Source organism: Gallinula chloropus (genome assembly GCF_964237585.1).
Source record: "Gallinula chloropus genome assembly, chromosome: 1".
NCBI lineage: Eukaryota > Metazoa > Chordata > Aves > Gruiformes > Rallidae > Gallinula > Gallinula chloropus.
The window spans coordinates 91,411,739-91,433,350 of NC_140085.1; the positions used below are offsets into that span (position 1 = coordinate 91,411,739).

The window sequence follows — 21,612 nt, forward strand, 5'->3', positions numbered from 1 at the left end:
CAGTAGCCACCTTATTGTTACTACATGTGGGTTCCTAACTTCTTGCTGACATGCCAGCAGACCCTCTCCTTGCTGCAATATCACACCAAAAGCTTCCAGTGGCTCCTCTACTGTGAATTATAAGTTCACAGAGTATCTGCCTTCTAGGATATTGTTCTTTATTTTATGCATGTTTCGCACATTTTTTTTGCTTCTTGCTGTGTGACCTTGCATCTGTCCTTTAAACTACACATTCCCTTTACCAGAAGTCCCACGTTGGCCTGTATAAATTACCGACTTTCTAAGAAATTCTAATGCCAAGTATTTCCAGCACCCATTTCAAGTTTATTCCTCACCTCAGCTAATGATACTAAGAAGCATCAGCCTTGGAAATAATCCCTGTGGATCCATGTTTTCTTGTGCACTAGTCTCACCCTACAGCTGCCTTACAATCTGTTACCTTCTGCTACCCTCTGATATATTTAGGACAGATTCTGTAGCGTGTTACTTTTTCAATCAGGTTGGGAGAGCAAAGCAAAGTCCTCACAGAAATTCTTTCTTGTATCTATAATTGGATAGAATAGAAAGCATAGATAATAAGGAAATCTGTTTCCTCTGTTGTCATGTACGGAGTGTTTTTCTTGGCTTCATTAGACCTATGCAGATAAATGATGTTTTGCTTCTGTGTGGTTTCAAGCTATCACCAACAATAAAATTAAGGTAACAATTGGGTTTTGGTTTTTTAAACAAATATTTGACTTCAGCATTGTAGGGTCCTTTTTGTTTGTTTTTTTTTTTTTTTTTCCTCCCAATAAAACTGGAGGAAACATTTAAACGGAAACATATTTTTTAATTATATTTTCTTTGAAAGATCACATTGAGAAATGTAATGTTTAGAGACTTCTTTTTTTCCTTGTCAAAATGAATAAGCCAGAAGACATGCCACTAATTTAAGTGGAAAATGTTACCTGCCCTTGCTCTGCAGAGCTCCAGTTATGTGGTTCTTATGAGAGGTACAAACCTCTTACTTCCCAGCCGATGTAGAGTATGATATTTTGGGAGGGGTTGCACATTTTTTCACTCATGCTGATATGAGCACAGGCATTCTGCATCCTCCCCGCCTTCAGGGCAAACCACTGGCCACAGAACGCCAACTGTGGACACCCATACTAGTGTTTATCAGGGCACTGGACAATTAAAAAGCAAAAATTACACAAAGAAAGAAAGAGAGAAAGAAAAGAATTGGGTTTTTTCTTCCTGAAACATTAATTTCAAGAGAAGTAGAAGGTACACCTTCCCCTCCTGGCCCAAGATAACCGCGGTCAGATCCAGTATGTTACCATGGAAATGTAGCAGCATCTCTGTAAATAATAAGTGAAGTCTTGGAAGACAGTAAAGGCAGTATTAAGGTCTTGGATGTTTGTAGATGTTAGCCATCGACTACAATTAAGTGGTGTTTTACACTGAAGGTGCATGACACACTGAAGCCAGTGTGAATCGGCTAAAGACCAGGTGCTGGCAGTGCTGCTGTGCCAGTTTACGTCAGCTCAATAGAATGGTGTCATTTACACCATGAAGGCAGAGCAAGGGACGTGACCCTGTCTTTACCCGTGCCTCCTTAGGTATTTTTGCACCTTTTCTCTCTATTTCTTTTTTTACTGCTAGCGTACATTCCTGGGGAACACACACAGCCCTCATTTTAACACAGTAACAAGCATCTTGGTCTCTTTAAAAGCTACAAGTAGCAAACAGCCGTGCCTGTATGATGTTTTCTGAAAAGACTGTACGTGAGGACCTGAAAAAGAAATTGTTTGGAAAGTGGAAATAAATCGGATTTCGTTGGAGAATTCCCAGAAAGAAAACAAACAAGGAAAAGGGGAACAGGAGGCAGAACTCACGGGGTTAAAACCCGGTATCTCTTAAACAGCAGAGTTGTTACTGATGGGGAAAAACACTTCTCACAGAACTAATTCTATCCAGGGTGTGCAAAAGAGAAAGCCAAGGTTGGGGAGCGCCAGGGAGCTGGGACGCGTGAAGGAAAGAGTTAAAGTTGGAGTCACCCTCTCTGAAGTGCTCTGTGATGCTGTGCAGTGTTTCAGCCCCCAGAGCCTTCCTCCTCCTCCTCCCTCCCTGTGTCGGAGTGGGGAGGAGGCGGGTTCTGCTGAGCTGTTAAATCCTGAGTGAAGTTTCCCCCATTTCCAGTGGCCACCGTTGTCTGAGGCTGCTTCGGAGCAGAGCTGGGTTACCCTGACATTTCTGGGACTGCGGCCAGCCAAGAAGGGAAAGCAAAGAAAAGACAAACCTTCTACAATTTGCTTTTGTCAAAGAGTGGAGAAAGGGGAAAGGGAAGCCTCTTTTTTTTTTTTTTTTTTTTTTTTTTTTCCTTTTCTTTTCTTTTCAGCATCACATTCCTGTGTTTTTCTTCAGCCTGGAAAATATCTTAATGCCGGTGCTTTTCTCTCTGGAAACAAAGGAGCCAAACGGGACGGAGGAAGCAAGAAGTGGGAAGGAGGCTTGGGAAGTTTAACAGAGAGAAAGAGACACGGAGCAGCTGGGATTTCCCTTTTCTTAAATGAAATCCCTGCCTGCGCGGGTAACCGGTAGAGCAAAAAGCCAGACCTGCAGGTAAATGGAGAAGCAGAAATCCCAAAGGAAACTTCCGCTAACCTCATCCCGCTTGTCAAGAAGGTGAAGAAGAAAGAAAGTTAAAAGACACACGGGGAGCCGGACAGGCTCTGGGACCTGTTGAGTGTGTAGAGATAAATCACCGGGCAGCAGCAAAGCTGTATGGCATCGCTCTCCTTTTAAAGGAAAAAAGACGTGAAACGTTGTCGCTGGAAGGGAAACTTCCCTGAGAGTGTAAGTCTGAAATCAGATTCCTGCCTTTCTGCTCTACGCACCAAACCTTTTCTCTGTGTGTGTGTGTGTGTGTGTGTGTGTGTGTTTGCCTGTGTGAGAGTCTGAGAGACAGAGAGAGAAGGATGCAGATCACCGCGTCCCTTTAGACAGACAGGGTCATGTTACAGGCAGATGATCTCATTTTTGCATAAAAAACCCCATGCATTTTGCGCTTTTCCAAAAATAACTGTAAACTGTACGAAGCCACCAGGGCAGGACTGAGGTGTGCTCGGCACTGTTAAATCACCAAAAAAAAAGCCAGCCAGCCTGCGCTCTGCTTTTCTTCATCACTTGCGCAAGATACCATCATCGCGCACTGTTAACGTCTAACTTCTCCTCTTTTTCCTCCTCCCTGCAAGCGGATTGCACAATGAACTGGAGGCCGGCTCTCAGCTTAGCCCTGCTGTGGGCAGCATGGCTAGTGTGCGGCTCCGAGAAGACCGTTCGGCTAGCGGAGAGAGGGAGCCAGGGAGTTAGGAAAGTGCCCCTGGCTTACAGGGCTCCAAGCAGCCTCCCGAGAAGGTCTGGAGCACCCCTGAGGAATTTGAGCCCGAATCCCCAACATCCCGTCACCAAGAGGGATTCTTCAGCACCTCCAAAGGCACCTGCCAATCTCCTGCAAGGGGAAGCGCGTTCCCAGGCCAGGGGCATGGGGATCAGAATGAGACGGGTACAGAGACTCACAGCTGCAGCCAAATACTCCAAGTCTGAGATGATTAAGGATGAAGGGATATCCTCTGCCTCACAGACACGAGTGGTACGTTTCCCTTCGGGGTCAAGTTCTCCCAATGTCCTGGCCAGCTTTGCTGGGAAAAATCGGGTGTGGGTCATTTCTGCCCCCCATGCCTCAGAGGGCTACTACCGGCTCATGATGAGCCTGCTGAAAAATGATGTTTACTGCGAGCTGGCTGAGAGGCACATCCAGCAGATTGTGTTGTTCCATGATGAAGGGGAAGAAGGGGGAAAAGTCAGAAAGATAACCAACGAAGGGAAAATCCTGGAGCAGCCACTAGATCCTGCTCTTATACCTAAGCTCATGAGCTTTCTGAAACTGGAGAAGGGGAAATTTGGCATGGTGCTGTTGAAGAAAACTCTGCAGGTGGAGGAAAGGTATCCTTATCCAGTCAGGCTAGAGGCCATGTATGAAGTTATTGATCAGAGCCCCATCAGAAAAATTGAAAAGATGAGGCAGAAGGGCTTCATCCAGACTTGCAAAGCAGCTGGGGTAGAGGGTCAAGTGGTTGAGGAATCTAATAATGGGGGGACCACCCAACCTACCCCTGGTGGTGGCCATGTCCAGGTGTCAGCAAGGAAGGAAGAACCAAGGAGGAGCAATAATCAGCCAACAAGGACCAAACCAGTGAGGAAACCAATGACAACCATGGTGGTCACTTCTCTGCCTACCGTAAGGACCACTACCCTCCCTCCCACCACCACAACTACCCGTGCCACCACCCGCGCAGTGACAACGGCAAGCCGGTCTGTGACAACAACTACACCCTTCCCCACCACGCAGAGGACCTGGACCACAAAGTCGCATTCCACCACCGAGTACCACAGGCTCCCAGCAGCCCCTGACGCGACCACGCCACGAGTCACAGCCTCTGAGGATTTCTACTCTCCTGCGTGGAAGGGAAACCGCAGGGACCGGCAGCGCGGCCACCCGGAGAAACACTCGGCAGCCACACGGAAGCCAGGCAAGGCTGCCCGCTACGACATTTCCACAGAAGGCCCAACGGCCCCCTCAGTGTACAATACAAAGGCAAACGTGGGCCGATTTAAAGACAATCGAACGGACAGGAAGGACTACAGCCATAGGGACCTGAATGTCACACCAGGGCAACACAAACCAACTAAGACTAAACCACCAAAAAAGAAAGCCCAAGAAAAGATACTGAGCAATGAATATGAAGATAAATATGACCCAAGCAAGCCAGCTAGTTCCCATTTGGAGGAAGAGATTGCAGTAGGAAATATTCCTCCAAAGAAAGGAAAAGAATCAAAGAAGCATGAGCGAATGGATAAACCTGAGAAGAAGAAGAAGAAGGACAAGCTGCAGAAGAGTGAGAAGCAATCCAAGAAGGACAAAGCTGAGAAAAAGAGCAAGCAGGACAAAGACCGAAGCAAGAAGAACAAGAAAGGGAGCAGGACTGAGAATGAGGATTTCCCCAAGCCTAACAAGAAGCCTTTCCTACAGCCTCCCAGGAAACTGGTGACTGACCTCCTGGAGTATTTTGAAGGCAAAAGGCGGCTCATTGTAAGTAACTCATTCATCTGAATCTGATTACATAAATGAAGTCATATCTCCCTTCTAGTAGGAATATTTGGAACAGAAAGTTTATGGTGATTTTGTGTTATTCTTTTTTGGTGCTTTTCTTAAGAGGTAAATTTTTGAAACCCAGACGATCATTTCCAACAGGGCAGGTTTTGCAGCCTTGTATTAGAATCTTAGATGCGGTAAGAACATCAGTCAGCTAGGAATTAGGCTAAAACCTCTTCCCAGTTGCTTTCAGTCACTTTAGCACTGGAATAGGCTGCCAAGGGGGTTGTGGAGTCTCCTTCTCTGGAGATATTCAAGACCTGTCTGGACGCTGACCTGTGCGACCTGCCCTAGGGAACCTGCTTTGGCAGGGGGGTTGGACTTGATCTCTGGAGATCCCTTCCAACACCTACAGTTCTGTGATTCCATGAGCCACCATGTAGCCACCAGATTATTTTGTTTCCAATGGATATGTAGGTGTCAGGATCTGTAAAGTTATGATCGATAAAATGAAGTTCCAGCATAGACTGCATCCCTTCATTGCTCTGGGGTACTCACCAGTGTTACCACGTTTTGATGCTCAGCCTGTCCTGCCAGCTGGCACACCTGTTTTTTGTTGGTGCTGGTGTCCTAAAACTGGAAGCAAGCCCAGTGGCTTGGCAGTACTAGTGCATGTCTGACTGGGGTTATGCACAAAGGTGTATGATCAGATTCCTTGAGGTAGGATTGTTACATTTGCTGCTCTTTCTGACGGGAATTTGGCATTCACATCTCCTAGGCATCTTCAGAAGAAGATCCCGTGTGAGCTTTATTTTGTTTTGTTTTTTTCCCCTGCTGTTTTTATTAAAATATAACACTATGGTAAGTTTTCAAGTCTGAGAAACTCAGCATGGTCTGGAGTTACTTGTCCCAGGGTTTAATAGTGTTGTATGTTTTTCCAACTACTTATCTAAAAAAACACTTCACCTGGGACAGGAAACAGTTTTAGCTGTACTACAAATGTTTTTTCTGGCAGATGGCACATAACCTGAAAGGTACACTTTGAAAAACACTTCTTTAAAAATATTATTGTGGGAGCCAGTTTCTTGCAATTATTCCACTGCAAGCTGCCTTACAATAGGCAGCATCACAAGCATAGCTTTGACTTTTATGCCCCTTATTCCAATACAAGTAGCTAAGATGCCAAACTAAGATTTCAACCACTGGAATTTAATTAATCGTTCTGCTGATGATTCACAAACCTGAGCCGAAGCCAACTTTCTTCTGCCTTCCTTGTTCTTCCAGCTGTAGGGGCTATGCAGAGCTAGTAGGCTTGCATTCCCCAACATGATGGAAATGGAGAAGAGCCATATAGTTGAAAGGTTTGGACTTGATTGAATTTTGCAAAGAATGCCTATTAGTTGTTAACTCATAGTTAACCAAATCAAAAGCTCAGGGAGAGAAGTTTGGGATCTTTGAAACTTGGTCATGTATTTGAATGCTGTTGCTTCCAAAATGCATGCAGCACCAGGATAAATAAAAACAAAACTGAAGAACAGCCAAAAGCAGAGCTCACAGATGTCAGGCTGCTAATTCATTACACCAGCACAGTCCTGGCGACTTCAAGGCTGGTCTGAAATTTGAACCTTGTGATATTAAGCCACCTCACAGCTGGATCTCCAAGAAAAGAGTTGCACAATCTCAGGTTTTCAGGCCAAAACTCGCTGAAGACAAATGATTATGCCACGCTGCACTTTGCTTTTCCAGCATCTAGTATCATCCTCAGCCTGCCTGCTCAGACATTTCTTAGAGAACAGGTTTGATTTGGTCATTAGTAAAAGCAGTGGCTGAACTCTACTGTCTCTTTGCCACACATGGCATATGTGGAAAACAAAGAACTTCTCAAGCTTCTTTGAATCCACACACACGTCTATTTGCATCTCTTTCCTATCAAACTCCACAGTGCCCTTAGGGTTCATCCCTCCAGTTAAATGAACTAAAACTCTGCCATTCATGAGTCTTCAAACTCTCTCTTCAGAAAATTTGCCCACACTGCTGCAGAAGTAAGTCTACCTGAGTTATTCCCCATTGCCTTGATATACTTTTGTCTTTCAGCTGCTTTTATAGACTGGCTCCCAAGGGCATCATTTTGGTCCTTTCCCAAAAGCATTTTGAGAGACACGTGGGGTTTTTTGGCTTTGGGGGTTTTTTTGTGGTTTAGTTTTTTTTCATTAAGGACATGAGATTGCAGATCTAGTCATGAATTTCAAACATCCAGAGTTTTGAATGGTATTCTGGGTTAAGTTCAATCAATGACAAATACAGGATCCAACTGCAGAAGCTGAGAAAAAATGTATGGGTTTTGAGTCCTGCAGCCCCACCGTGCTATCATGGGGCTTTTACTGTGGTCTTACTAATGTTGAGAAGTCTTGTCTCAGTGAGTTTGTTTGGTTTTTTTTTAACCTCTCTGTGGTGATGAAATGCAGATTGATGGTTTATTTATAAAACTCCATTTACATGCACATGCACATATATGCAAATGCACATACACACACGTGCATGCAAATGTGGATAGACAGACACGATAAATATACTGCCTGAGTTAAAACAGAATTAGCACAAAGCTTTGATTTGAAGTTTGCTTTGCCTCTTAAATCTACCCTGCTTTGTTCTACGAGATTTGATGAAGTATATCAAACTTGGACTTGAATCATGTTCCTGCTTATGGCCTCTGAAACTAGGAGGACAACGCAAACGAATGGTCCGGATTTGATCTCAGTCCTCAAATACTTTTCACGATGGTTTTTTGTCATTTGAGGTATTCCTATGCAATTTAAAAGAATGTTACATGTTATGGCCCAGAAATCAAAGCCTCTTTGTGTCTGACTCATTCCCCTTCATGTCCCAGTGCCGGGTGCCTTTGCATAAATCAGAGTCAGATCTTATAAGCCCAGAAATGCCACATACATTTCAGTGCATTGATGAATGGGATTTATAAGGAGCATATCATAAAAATCAGCCTTCAGGCTCTACAAACTTTAGAAGGAAGCTAGAAGATGATTGCACCTGTTACAGACCAAAGCAGAAGTTTGCAAGTGAAGGATTCTGGTGGCTATTTATGACCTTAAACCATAAAATTTGGATCCAGACTCCCAACTCCCTTTGTGCTCAAGGGATTGGTGGCAGGTGCAGTTCACTGCCGCTGTTAGAACAATTACATTGCTAGAGCTGCAGCATTCCTCACCAAGTTCTGCTAGAAACTGGGGCATAGGACCACAGCAGGTTGTTATACACAATCCTTGCCTGGAATACCCACATCTCAATTACTGGTGAAGGATCTAGGCTGTGTGCTTCAACATTTTAAAAAAGTTAAATATTTGCAATTTTTAGGAGGCTTTGAAATAAGTACTGTAGAGAATTTTATACTTTTGTTGTTGTAATTTCCCCTCCTCCTGCTCTACCCCCATAGCCATGCCTTCTCAGCAAGGCCCATAAGGTATCAAAGGAGCTTAGAACAAAAGCAAAATCAGCAATTTTCACATGACTTCATGATGGCCTTAGCAAGTCTTCAAGGTCTTATAGGCCATGAGTTACATAAATATTCATGTGTTCAACTCTTGACAGTCAAAACAGCCACCAGGAGCCTTTGCCTGGACCATGGCATGAGGCCAGAGCAGCTGCCCTGTTCCCACTGTGAGAGGGTAGAGGGAATCCTAGATTCATGACACCACTGAAGGCTGCGAGGGAGACCTGGCAGGACAAGGGATAATAGAATATGTGGGGTTTTTGTAAAATCTAGTGCTATTTCTGCTATCAAGACTGCAGAGAGGCAGTGGGTGAGCTGGTGCCACCAGCTGGCGGCACACTTCCTAAGGTTGAACACCTCTGGGTCAGGCCTGGGCCTAAAGGTACCCTCCAGCCGTGAGTACATAAAATAAGGCTACAGAGCAGTCAGCAGCTGCATGGAAAAGAAAGCCCAGTTTGCAGACAGTGCATAGTTCTCCTGCAGTAAAATACTCATCTGCTTCCTTCCTTATACTAAACAAGCTCTTTTGTCTCTGCCACCGACCAGCTCATCACGACCCCCAAGGCGGACAACACCATGTATGTACAGCAGCGAGACGAGTACCTGGAAAGCTTCTGCAAGATGGCAACGAGGAAGATCTCTGTCATTACAATTTTTGGCACCATGAACAACAGCAGCATGAAAATTGACCACTTCCAGCTAGGTTCTTTTTTTCTTAATAATTTCTTGCCATTTTGTGGGCTTAATACAAACAGCAAAGGGAGAAATTTCCCCAGCTTGGGTCAAGATCTAAGGAAGATCATCTGTTGTACTCCAGTTGCACATTGAAACTCATTCCTCCTCCTTCCATGCCGACTACACCCTTTTTGTATTCACATAAATTTCTCTGGTATTTTCCATGTTTAGGCTTCCTGTGCTGTAACTTCAGCACCTTCAGCCTCTTTTGTGGGAATTCTTAAAGCCAGTGAAAGAGTGAAAGGCAGAAAAATTGGATGATGGCATGAGACAGGAAGAGGGAATCAGGCTCAGCTCTACCAATACCTTGAATACCAACCTCACTCTGCTATCAAATGGCTGCTGTAACACAATGTCCCCGTGACTCTGGGTTTTGCAGCACATGAGCCGTGGGTGGTTAGATATTGGCTAGTGTGGTTTAAACACTGCTTAAAGAAAGTTCAACATGGCTGTTGGCATGAAGGAGACTAGGGGCAGGAAATGCTGAAGGGTACTATGAGATTATATTCAAAACTTGGCTCAAGTTAATCCTATTTTGAAGTTCAACATCATTATCTTCCCACTGTGCTATATGGCATTTTCTCATGCCTTTGCACTCCTCACATGGCCATGGAAAAAGCTTCATTCTTCAGGGGCACACACTGGCTAAATCCAGGACAAAGAAAAACATGCTAGTTAGACCCCTTGCTGCAAGTTCCCTTCCTTCCCAAGGTCAGCTCTCCTAGGCTGATTTTGAGATGTTCACAAAGTGTTTTCCTCCAGAGTAAGGGGAGGTCCAAGAACATTTCCCCCTCCCTACTGACAGACAGATACTAATTTATAAGATTTCAACCACAGCTTCTAGGCATGGACAGTCTTACAAACTTGCACCGGCATACCTGATACTAAAAGGTTCACCATTTGAAGTCCTACCACCTCTAAAGCAAGAAAGATACCCATTAGTGTGAGTGCTTATTGCTGGCTATTGTAAAGAGGTTTATCTCACTGAAGCCAGAGATTTTGGAGGCACTATAAACCAGACTAAGAGGGACTCAAAAAGTAGCTCGTTCAGCCATATCAACCTTCTTTACATAGAGAGTTGCCATATAGACACGTGTGACACTGGGCATTGGTCTTTCTTAGGCAGCTTTGAAACAATTGGTGTCAGTGCTCAGGTCCTGTGGGAAGCACCCACCAAAGCCAGTGAGAACCTTTCCTTTCTATACAGTAGGGTTTGGACAAAGACTGCAGGTCCCAGTCCAGAAAAGCACTTAGGCTTAGGTGTCTCTTGAATCATGTAAACAATCTTGTAGCTGTTTGCATCCATGTCCTGGGTTTGGATAGGACACAGCTGATTTTCTTTCTAGTAGCTGGTGTGGTGCTGTGTTTGGCATTTAGGATGAAAATCACAAAAGCTGCTAGTTGTTCTTATAAAGTCCACTGTATCTTTCCTCTGGAGGCTCATCTGGTTTTACCAGACCTTGGAAAGAGGTGTGTGATGGAACAGAAAACTCAGGGCCATACCAGCTCCAGGGTATTTCAAGTCTGGCATAAAACAGGCCAGAAGACCACAGATTTATGCCTGGTTTCTAGCTGTGCCTTTATTACTCTCAGAGAGGACATAGCAGGGAGCCTTGTGTCCCTGAATGACAGCAAATTACAAATCCTGCCAGACTGTCCATTTGTGCACCTCCTTGGCAAATCTGGAGCAGTAGAGGACTTTCTGCATCAGGCCAAGGTTACTCAAGGCCACTTTTTGTGTACCTACACCCATCTGCCTGTCAGAGGACTGTTTAGGATTATATTTAGCTCCAGTCTGGCTAATAAACAGACATTCACTCTGACACAGACCATGCTCTTTCAGCCTGTTCCAAACTTAACCTACACCCAAACTTTCCCCAAACCACACAAGTGTATATAACAGCTGAATTCTCACAGGAGGAATTAACTTGTTGAAGAAAAGCAGGAGACATGGGAGGGTGTAAGTTAAACCTTAAATAAAGTTCAGCCCTCATTTTTGCCCACAACACCAACTCCTGAGGTTTTAAAAAAGTTTAAATAATACAAACTGCTTTCTATCCTACCTCCCGTTCTCTTCTACCCTTCCTGCTTGCATGACCTCTCCATGGCTTAGTCTGTACCAGAGGGAGAAAAGCTTCTAAGAAACATTTTGTTTGTTATTTATGCTGTAGTGAGAAGCCTTAGCAGCCAGAATGATGAGGTCCACTTGTAGTGCTGCATCTTGGGACTGAGATAGAAACGACAACAGAAAAACCCACAAAAAGGATTTTTCACTTGAAATTTCAAACACACTTAGTAGTGAGTGAAAGAGAGTTCACTAACACTGTTTGGCCAAGAGCTGAGTGTCACTGCAAAGGTCTTCTCTCCACCATGACTTAGCCATGTGGTCTCTAGCTGCTAAAAATGTACAGGGAAAAGTTTCCACACTCTTTCAGTGACCTTTCTAGAAAGAGCAAAGAGGGAGGACTTTGCAGGAAAGCAGCAGACAGTCTCAACTCCTGCTACTCTTCATGGTGATCCCGATGCCCTATAGGAGGTGGAGATCAGGGACAAGCAGTGAATTGCAAAGAGGCAATTAAATTAAAGTCTTTTTTGATCCCCAGAAATCACTTCCAAGTTTGAAAGGCAGGCCAGCTTTTGTGGCATTATTTTTTTCTCCCAGAAACATTTTTCTTTATCTCTCTCAAAATTTAATTTTCTTTGTTGCACTGTAAGCTTTGAAAGAAAATTTCCTAACAACAAAGCTCTAAGGTGCTGTGTTCATGTTGGCACCTACAGTCCTTAAAGCAGAACAGTGCCATGGCTCAACTGGTCTAAGGTCATTTGCCATCCCATTTCACACTAGCATCTTTTGGATTATTCTTCCTCTGTATAGACTGATGAGCCTTTGCTACTGAGGGGAATTGTTTGCAGGTGTAAGTAGGAATTTTTGGCCTATGTTTTAACTATCACGCTTGCCATTAGAAACATGTCAATCTCATGGTTTACATATATTTTACAAACTAAATAACCAATTAGCACATCCAGCAAACCATCCAGTGAGGAATTTTAGCATTGCCTACAATTCATTACTAAACTTTCAAATGAGGAACACATAACCATGTAATATGTCTGTAATTTGATGAGTATTTGCTGGTTTGTTTTTTTATTTTTTTCTGTAAGAAGTGGGTCCAAGGTGTGAAACTTAAAGATCAGGTTCTGATGCAGACACTTTCCCAAAGTTTTAATTCAGAAGTTTTGTTCAATCAATTGCACAGATTGGACCTACTGCAACATTTGAATCGTATCAATATGCACCTTAAAGGCTATGAACATTTAGAAAATTTTTTAAAACACCTTATTGTATAATGAATCAAATCCTCCAGATTTATAGCTCTTGATCAGCTGTCACATCTCTTTGATGTCAGGCAGGTCATGTAAACCGGCGCTGGGATTTCTAAGTGAGAATATGAATACTTATATTCGTAGTGGCCTCGCAGGGTATAAGCAAGTAATGTTTGCAGAGAGCATGTTGGTGCTCAGGTGACATTTAATTTTGTGAGTCAATTAGCCTTTCTTTAGCCTTCTAGCCCCAGAGCTGCAGATGAAGGCCCGCTGCAGCATTGTCACAGTTGTAGCGCGCTGTGCTGGATGCTACGGCTGAGGCTGAGCTGATGACATGGAGGCTTTCGTGGCTTGGCCCTCACACACACACCCTGGTTCCAGGGAAAGGAAGGAGCCTCAGGACCTCCACAGGCTTGTTCTGTACATCAAACATTGTTCAAATCTCTGTCTGCAGAGGTCGTCTTCTCCTCAAGCATTTTTGAACATTTTCTTAGGGTAGAGCAGCGAGTAGGTACAAATTATTCTCAAAATTAGGGTTCTTTATTCCTGTCAGGGTACTGGAATGCGAAATGAACATCAGCAAGCAGATGGAGGAGGAGTGCCACAGCAGGGTATAACAGAGACAGCTGGAGAGCTAGGACTGCAGCATTCAAGACACATTAAACATTTCTGGTTTCCTGTAGTCGCTAAACCTCCCATGTAATTTTTTTAAGACTGGAAAGGTTAACTCTACTGTCCTGGCCAGCTTCAAGCTGTTCTAGCTATGTTTTACTGACCCACATTCTCTATGCTTTTTCATTTGGACATGCTGCTTTCCAGCTCCTGCTTCTAAATTGTCAAAAAAATTCTATTTTCTATTCCAGAAGCAGCTGGATTTCAGGAGCTGGTGAAATGATTAGCACAGGCATATACATGTATAAGCGTATTGAAAAAATCTAAAAGATCTTTCCAGGAAAGAGCAGGCAACCAAGATTGTTCAAAATCAAGTAGAAATGCTGAATACTGAAGTACATGTGCCCTAAGATAGACTGATGTAACAATATGCTGGGATTGAAAACTGGACAGGTTAAAAACCATAGTGCCATACTGATGTTTTTTAATATCTTGCCTATGGGGCAGGAAGAGGGCTTCTGGGAAGTGCATTTCTCCCTTTCTTTCAAGGTGGAATTAAAGGCAGAGTGCTATGTGATTCCATGACTATTTTTACTTCTCCTTTGTCTCACCTTAAGATAATGAAAAGCCCATGAAAGTGATAGAGGATGAAGATCTTGTGGACCAGCAGCTCATCAATGAGTTGAGGAAAGAGTATGGGATGACCTACAATGACTTCTTCATGGTGCTGACAGACACTGACATGAAGGTCAAGGTGAGGACATTGACTCTTGTGAAAGAAAGAGAAAAAAATTTAGGAAATTACACTACAGGCCTGCATGTGAGGCACATAAGAGACTGATGCAGGACTTGGTCATTGATGGAGGATAGTAAGAGGAACTTTCAGGAATTAGGTATCTGCATTTTCTGCAGTTAAAGGATTTTGGGAATTGTGAGTTTCTGCTGGGATGGCAAGCTGACACCATAGGAACAGGACACTCCACTGGCAGGGTTTTAATGTAGTACCTGGCATTCTAAAACACAGTTTGGCTGCTCAGTGGCATGACAGCACGTTGCATATGGATGATGCTCTAGTTGCATGGCCTGACAAAAGAATACAATGAAAATCTGTGGCTTGCAATTGCCTGGCCTTATCACATTGGGCAAATACTGAAAATATGCCGCTTCCAAAGAGCAGTTTGACTACAAAACCAGCAATATTTTCCATGGTTTCTAAGCTATTTTAGGCCTTGTTACCCATGTGTAAACAGAAATACTAGAATCCCTTTATGTCCTACAGTGCTGAGATACATGCAGAAAGACTGCTAATATGTGCATCCTTTTTACCCATCTCTTCTTTTTCTTACCAGCAATACTATGAAGTGCCCATAGCAATGAAGTCCGTGTTTGATTTGATCGACACCTTCCAGTCACGAATTAAAGACATGGAAAGACAGAAAAAAGAGGGCATTGTCTGCAAAGAAGATAAGAAGCAATCCCTTGAGAGCTTCTTATCCAGGTATTATCTTCTGTTCTTATCTACTGCTAGCTCTAATAATTACTGTCTTACTGGAAAAAATACCCATCCAGCTATTTCTGTGACTTTTAAAATAGAGATCTCTCCGTGTTTACAGTAGAGCAAATACAGAGATGTTGCCATAGCTGTGCCCAGTCTTGTACAGAGCCCTGACAGTTGGGATGCGTGTTGTGCTCCCTGACTGACTGTGCATTCTTCGGATACTAACTTCTTGTAACCTCAGTTACCCCATCATGACATATAACAACACCAATTTGCATTAGAAGAGCAAATGAGGATTAATTCACAGATGTTAGCTCAGTGTTTTGGCTGTATGAAGCAGAGTGTTTATGTTTTTCAATCATCAACCATCACAATCTCATTAATCCCATTCTAATCCCTTCCATGACAGTTGGTCTTTGCCAAGTATTAGTCATGCATATTATTAATGGTCTTGCAGATGTCTCTTGCAAAATGTCTGAGAGACTTTCTGCAGAAAAAGAGTTTTATTTATGCTCTACCTGCGAGTCCTGAATTCCAGGCAATAAACAAGTCCGGACTGTGGGAATTCAGATTCACAGAAGATCTCTGCAGCTATAGCCCTCTCAGGATAATTTACATGAAAGTAGGGCTACCCCACCACTCTAGGCTTTACCTGTTACTTCTGCATCCTCCTTCCTTACTATCAGAATCCATGTAAGTACACTGCAAATGCCTAATGGCTATAAAAATAACTGAGGCGGTGTGATGGATTATGACTTGAGGGGGAAAGGAGCAACAGGTAAATAAGTAGGTTGTTGGTTCATAAATATTTTAAAATTCAATGGCTACCTCAACAGAAAGAGAACCTTTAACAAGATCCTCCCCACCCAACTCACCACCTCCTGTTGAGGACTCAGTGATTCATCCTCAAGACCACCAAGACGAACCACAGTTTGGAAACAGCTGACCAACACAAGAAAGAGCTTGTATGCTGGAAAGTGACAGGCACCAAATCCTTCTTTGCTTGCAAACAGCCCTTGTAGTAAACACACATTAGAAAAACAGACAGGGAGAATGCAGAATGTTGCACCTATAAACAGAACTGCTGCTGCACAGAATGCATTTATTGTCTGTGAAACAAGCATCAGGCTTTCAGTATTGTGTGGACTTTACTAGACATGCTAACTGGTCAGAGTCCCAGCAAGATTCATTCCAGCTTTATCCAAGATTATCTTCCCAGCTAAACAAGAGTCCTGGCATCATCTCCCTGTAGTTGCTCATTGAGGAGCTCAGTTGTAATAATGCAAATATTATTCTTAACAAGCCTGGCTGGTGTGAAAGGAGATCATGAGAGCCAGAGCTGGCTTGCATAATGCTTAAAAGCCACATGTATCAGGAGATCCTTGAGTTTGGGGTGGGGAGTGCTCCTATAACACCAAGAAACTGTCTGTGTTGCTCTCTGGGCTCACAAACAAGAACGGGATGCAAAATAGGTAGAAGAGGAAGAAAGGATAGACACAGGGAAGGTTCTGGCAAATGTGTCATGACAGGAGTATGAAGCTGTGGCTAGCAGTGTCAGAAACTGGGCATGTATCTGTACCTGACTGATACCGAACCAACAGCTGTGAAGGACCAACTGAAGAACTGTGAAGGACCAACTGTGACTCTGTGAATTAAATTCTCTGTATAAAATAGTCCAAGAAAATCACACCAGGTATGGGGATTGCCTGGGGCAGGATGCTAAACAGCTTGAGTGGCTTTCAGCCCTTTTTAGCTCTGTGCATCTCCAAATGAGACAGTCAAAACCCCAGAAATTAATTAAGAGTATCTTAAAGCAGATCACAGATAAGATTCAATCCTAATTTATGCCCTAGAAAAATATGATCCAATGTTTATATTCTCAGTCATTGTTTGTAGGTAGGTATGTGCTTCTGCCATACAAGATATCACAAGTTTATTTTTTCCCATTATAATAACACAAAGTTTTCCCCTTCACATCGTGTATGGGATTCTTAATGATTCTCATTCCTATTCACCTCCCTGTATATACACACCCACATCTCTCTGCTGTTCCTGCTCGGGAAGAGTAAAAATGTGGAGCTTTGCTTTCCAAGTATTTACTTTTTTAATTCTAAGAATACATGCAGTATCAGTTGGTCAACAAGACAAAGACATCATCATCCCCTGTTCCTTCAGCAACTACTTCTGTGGCTTCAGGCAAGTCCCACCATACTTTCTGCTTCTCTCAAATGGAACAGAATTGACCCATTACACTAGCCTTTTACTTGAGATCTTCACGTGGTGCTACAGAAAGGCAGACTATTCTTGTAACAGAGTAGCATCTGCATCCATTTAAAAGATCATTTCCTGCTATAAAAATATCCCTGCAGCTTTGCAAATTCCTTTAAATCTGATTTATTTAGGTTTGATAGAGAAGTACCTTTATTCAAAGAAGGGGTGGCTTGGAGGGTATTAAAAACCCCCATAGTTAGAATTTTGAAGGTTTCAAGTGTCTTTATAGCAATGCCTTTCTTTGAGATAGCAAGGGAAGGTGCTCCTTGTACAAAAGCTGGTTAGATGGTGCATCCCACACTGAGGAAAAAAGCAAAGGTTTCTCTTATTGCCCCATGAATGCCTTACACAGACACAGGCTCCCACAGCCACACACATACAAACAAGCTCAGATTTAAGCCTTGTTAGAGGTTATTTTGAGTGAGAGTGGTAGAGAAGGAAAAAAAGGTCAGTGAATATTTACACAGAAGTATGAGTTATGTCTGAAATGAAGATACACCCTAATTCTCAGACAGCTTTTGGACTGCAAAGTAACTGTGCAGTTCCAGCAGTGGTGAATGACGTAAAAGCTAAACCTCTAGTGAGGAATTCTACACGAATCCCTCTTTCCCTAGAGCATACACTTCTCAGCATTGTTATAACTACTGGAGGGGGCTTCAAGCAAAGACTGCAAAGCTACTCAGTGTTTGCTTGGCAGAGCAGCAAAACTGCAGAAGTTTCTTTGAGAGCCTAGAGCCTTATCCTCTCCCAGTGATGAACTGGGAAGATCTCCCATCCAGCTGTTACTTAGAAGTTGTCAGGGGTATGACACATCTCAGTATGCAGAAAACAAAAAGGCTGAGAGGACTCAAGCCACGTATCATGCCCTGTCTTCTCTTCCCAGGTTCCGATGGAGAAGGCGGCTGGTGGTGATCTCTGCTCCCAGTGATGAGGACTGGGCTTATTCCCAGCAGCTTGCTGCTCTTAGTGGACAAGCCTGCAATTTTGGTGAGTCAAAGGAAATTATACTCCTGCTCCCCAAAACCACATCCTTCCTGGTGATGTGATGGAATCCTTTGCACAAATCCAAACCTAGGCAGCCTGAGGAATCGGAGAACTGAAAAGTTTGCTGTAGCTACTCCAAATACAAATGGAAAACACCGTGCTGAGGAGGTAGTACAGCACACCCTGACAGCTAGGACAGCTAAACAAAGCATTCCCTGGAATCATTTGTGTGAGGCAGAAAAAAGCGCTCTGAAGCATCTCTTTGGCCTTGTGCTCCAGGAGATCAGTATTTTCTTACTGGACAAATTAACAGCATAAGTACAATGCTTTGGGAAGGGCAGATCCTCTTATACCCAGAGGTATCAGGGAGATGTATGCACATCAGGCTTTTTTCTTCCTCCTTCCTTGTCAAAACCTGCAAAAGTCTTCATGAAAGCCTCTTTGATCCAACAAGAACCCTCCCAGCTCCTTAACTGAGTACTTAAGATCCAACCACACAGTCAATGTAGAGAGACAGGCTCCTCCAGGAGGCAATTAGGAGCAAGGCCCAGAAACACTCTTCTGTCTTTCCATTGTGAAGCCCTGGCTGATTAAATTCCAATCTGCCTGAGAATTAACCAAAAGGACTGGTCTGACTCAAAATCTGCTTATTCTCTCCACAGGTCTGCGCCATATAACTATCCTCAAATTGCTTGGGCTGGGAGAAGATATTGGTGGTGTCTTAGAGTTGTATCCCATTAATGGTAAGTGATTGTCTCAGTACAACCCATGAAGGGCATTATGTAGTGCTGAGTGTTTCTTTGTGGTAATTTCTATAGAGGGATAGGTTTTTTTTAAGAAATAAGAAGACACAAAACCGAACTGTAAGTTTTATTCATGTTCCCGTGCTAAACGTGCTTCTTCAGGACAGAAAAGCCCAAATATCTGGAAGTCATCTCTATCTTTATCTCCCACCTAAACATACAGTCCCACATACACTCCTCTACCTGTCTGTGCCTTTGACATGCTCAAGAGCTTGCAAAGCTAATAAAAGAGACCCAGTAGCTTTTTTATATAGGTCTCTCATGCATCACATAGAATGGTTTGGGTTGGACGGGACTTTAAAGACCATCTAGTTCCACTCCCTCACCATAAGAAAATAAAACCATGAGCAGAGGAAGAAGATGTCATACTTCTTCCATCTACACTCTTACAGCCTCCACTTACTTTTCATCAAAGGCCTTCATGACCTTGGTTATGCTTCCTATTTTTTAAGATCAACAGGTCTCTCTTCAATTTACTTGTCAAATCTCCCTTTGAACTCACATTAACTTATGGTGCATGTCCTCCTGGGAGGATCTCTACAGATTTGAGTGATACCTTTCATTTACCTGAATGTGGCCCCTATAGCTTTGTTTGATACCACTTCTCTCTTCTGTGGAGGAAAAAGGTAAACATTTAATCCCTATCCACCCCTGCAGTGACATTCACAATCCCATAGACCTCCCCTAACCTATTTATTTTACCTACTGCAGTCTTTACTTAGTCATTTCTCATACAGTTCACTCCAAATCTCTGCGATCAGAGGCAACCTTGTTGCCTTTCTGACTCTCTTCCCCAGTTCTAACATAATTTTTGAGGTGGGAGAACCAGAATTCCATGCAGTGTTCAAGATGCACACAAACAACAGGTTTCCATTGTGGGATAAAAACCCCTCTGTTTTGGTTTTTATTATTTTCCTTGTGGTTTATAACTTCTCCTTTGGCTTTTAACCATTACTGAGCTTTGAACTAGCCACTCATGAAACCCCCTTTCATCACCCCAAGATCTCACTGCCAAGTGGTAACAGTCAGACTTCAGCATTTATGTTGAGTTAGCAAAATTTCACCATGCACATCATTTTACTTACATCTGAACAGAATTTCTTCCATCATTTTATTAACCAGTCACAAAGCTTTACAAGGGTATTCTGCAACCACCCCCTGCCCTTACTACTCTGAGCGTCTCCACATTTTCAGTACACTTCTTCACCTCTGCTGTCATACCTTGTGTGTGTGATTTACAAATACGCTGAACAGCACCAGTCCCTGCACAAACAACTGAATTTCACTGCCAACCTCCCTCCACTCTAAGAACTGATCATTCAGTCATGCCTTGTTTCTGCCTTTCAAACAATCCATCAAAATTCCTTCTGGAAATCCACATAGACTGTGTTAGCCAGACCACACTCGGATACCTGCTTGCTGACCTCCTACAGAGAACCTCAGAAAGTTTGTAAGGCAGGATGCCACTTTGTAGGAGTCCTGTTGCCAAGCTAACTGTGTGTGTTCATCCACTGATCCTAGCTGTCTTCTACTTTCTACTCATTTACCCAGCACAGGTTTTACACAAGCCTCAACTTCACCAGATTTCCCTAGAGCATTTATTTTAACGTGGTTATGACACCTACATCCCCTCTCTCACATATCACAACAGTTCAAGAGTGAGGCTCTACACTGTGATTAGCGATCCAGCAAATTCATACTGCAGTTCTTCATGCTATCCCACTTCAATCCCAGTGATTTCTTTCACTGTGACTGGTTTTCACATGTGCCTTCTGCGTTATGTGAACCAGTGATCCAAGCTGCTTAGAAGCCGCAGATGTGCATGTGTGTTGGGTGACAAGAAGGGAGTGCCAGCCTTCAGCCTAAAGACAAGTTTACTAAACCTAACAACACTGTTAAAAATACATCTTTTGTTCACAGTGGAGTAGTTTCATTTCAGAGCCAGGAAACCCTGAGCTTGTAAATGGCAAGAATACTACGTTGCCAATGATTGGGCTGTATCCTATCTCATGTTGCTAACTCACTCACCTACAAATTGTCATTGTCACCTAACCAAAAATACCCATGCTGGTTTTATGTGATCATTTTCTAGGAAGCTCTACTGTAGACCGAGAAGATATCCCAGCTAATTTGGTGAAAGACATTCGCAATTACTTCCAAATTAGCCCAGAATATTTCTCCATGCTTCTGGTCGGAAAAGATGGGAATGTCAAATCCTGGTACCCTTCTCCCATGTGGTCTATGGCGATCGTGTACGACCTGATTGATTCCATGCAGCTTCGGCGGCAGGAGATGACGATTCAGCAGTCGCTCGGCATGCAGTGCCCTGATGATGAGTATGGTGGGTATGGTTACCATAGCTATCACCAGGGATACCAGGAAGGTTATCAAGACGACTACCGTCACCACGGAAGTTACCACCATGGATACCCATACTGAAACCAGCAACTTAGCCTCCGACTGCCCTGTGTCTGTCTCCTAATAGCTATCCAAGCCATAGGTGGCCGGTTGCGGAAAGTCTTCCCGGGCCACCTAGATACCCATGCCTCCTCCTCCTCCTCCTGTTCAATCAAAGGACTTTGATCATTTGCCTTCTCAAAAACACAGAAGTCTTTACGATGAAGCAGTTCAAACCAGTAGTATTGAAGCTTTAAACAATAAAGACTCCTTCATGTTTTTAAACCTTTATAAACAAAGGGCATCAGCAGGTGCTACTCGTATTAAAACCAACCAAAAAAAACCC

General features: G+C 43.4%; 1 protein-coding gene across 1 annotated transcript; it reads left to right on the forward strand.

Moving 5' to 3' along the window:
- Positions 1–3,247: 3,247 nt before the first annotated feature.
- On the forward strand, positions 3,248–21,403 carry CCDC80 (coiled-coil domain containing 80; the record flags this gene model as incomplete). Its single annotated transcript, XM_084266838.1, has 7 exons — positions 3,248–5,134; positions 9,189–9,345; positions 13,931–14,067; positions 14,663–14,811; positions 17,966–18,069; positions 18,729–18,809; positions 20,962–21,403. The coding sequence occupies 7 exons, from the start codon at positions 3,248–3,250 to the stop codon at positions 21,306–21,308; spliced, it is 2,862 nt and encodes a 953-aa protein (XP_084122964.1). The 3' UTR covers positions 21,309–21,403.
- Between the last annotated feature and the right edge of the window lie 209 nt (positions 21,404–21,612).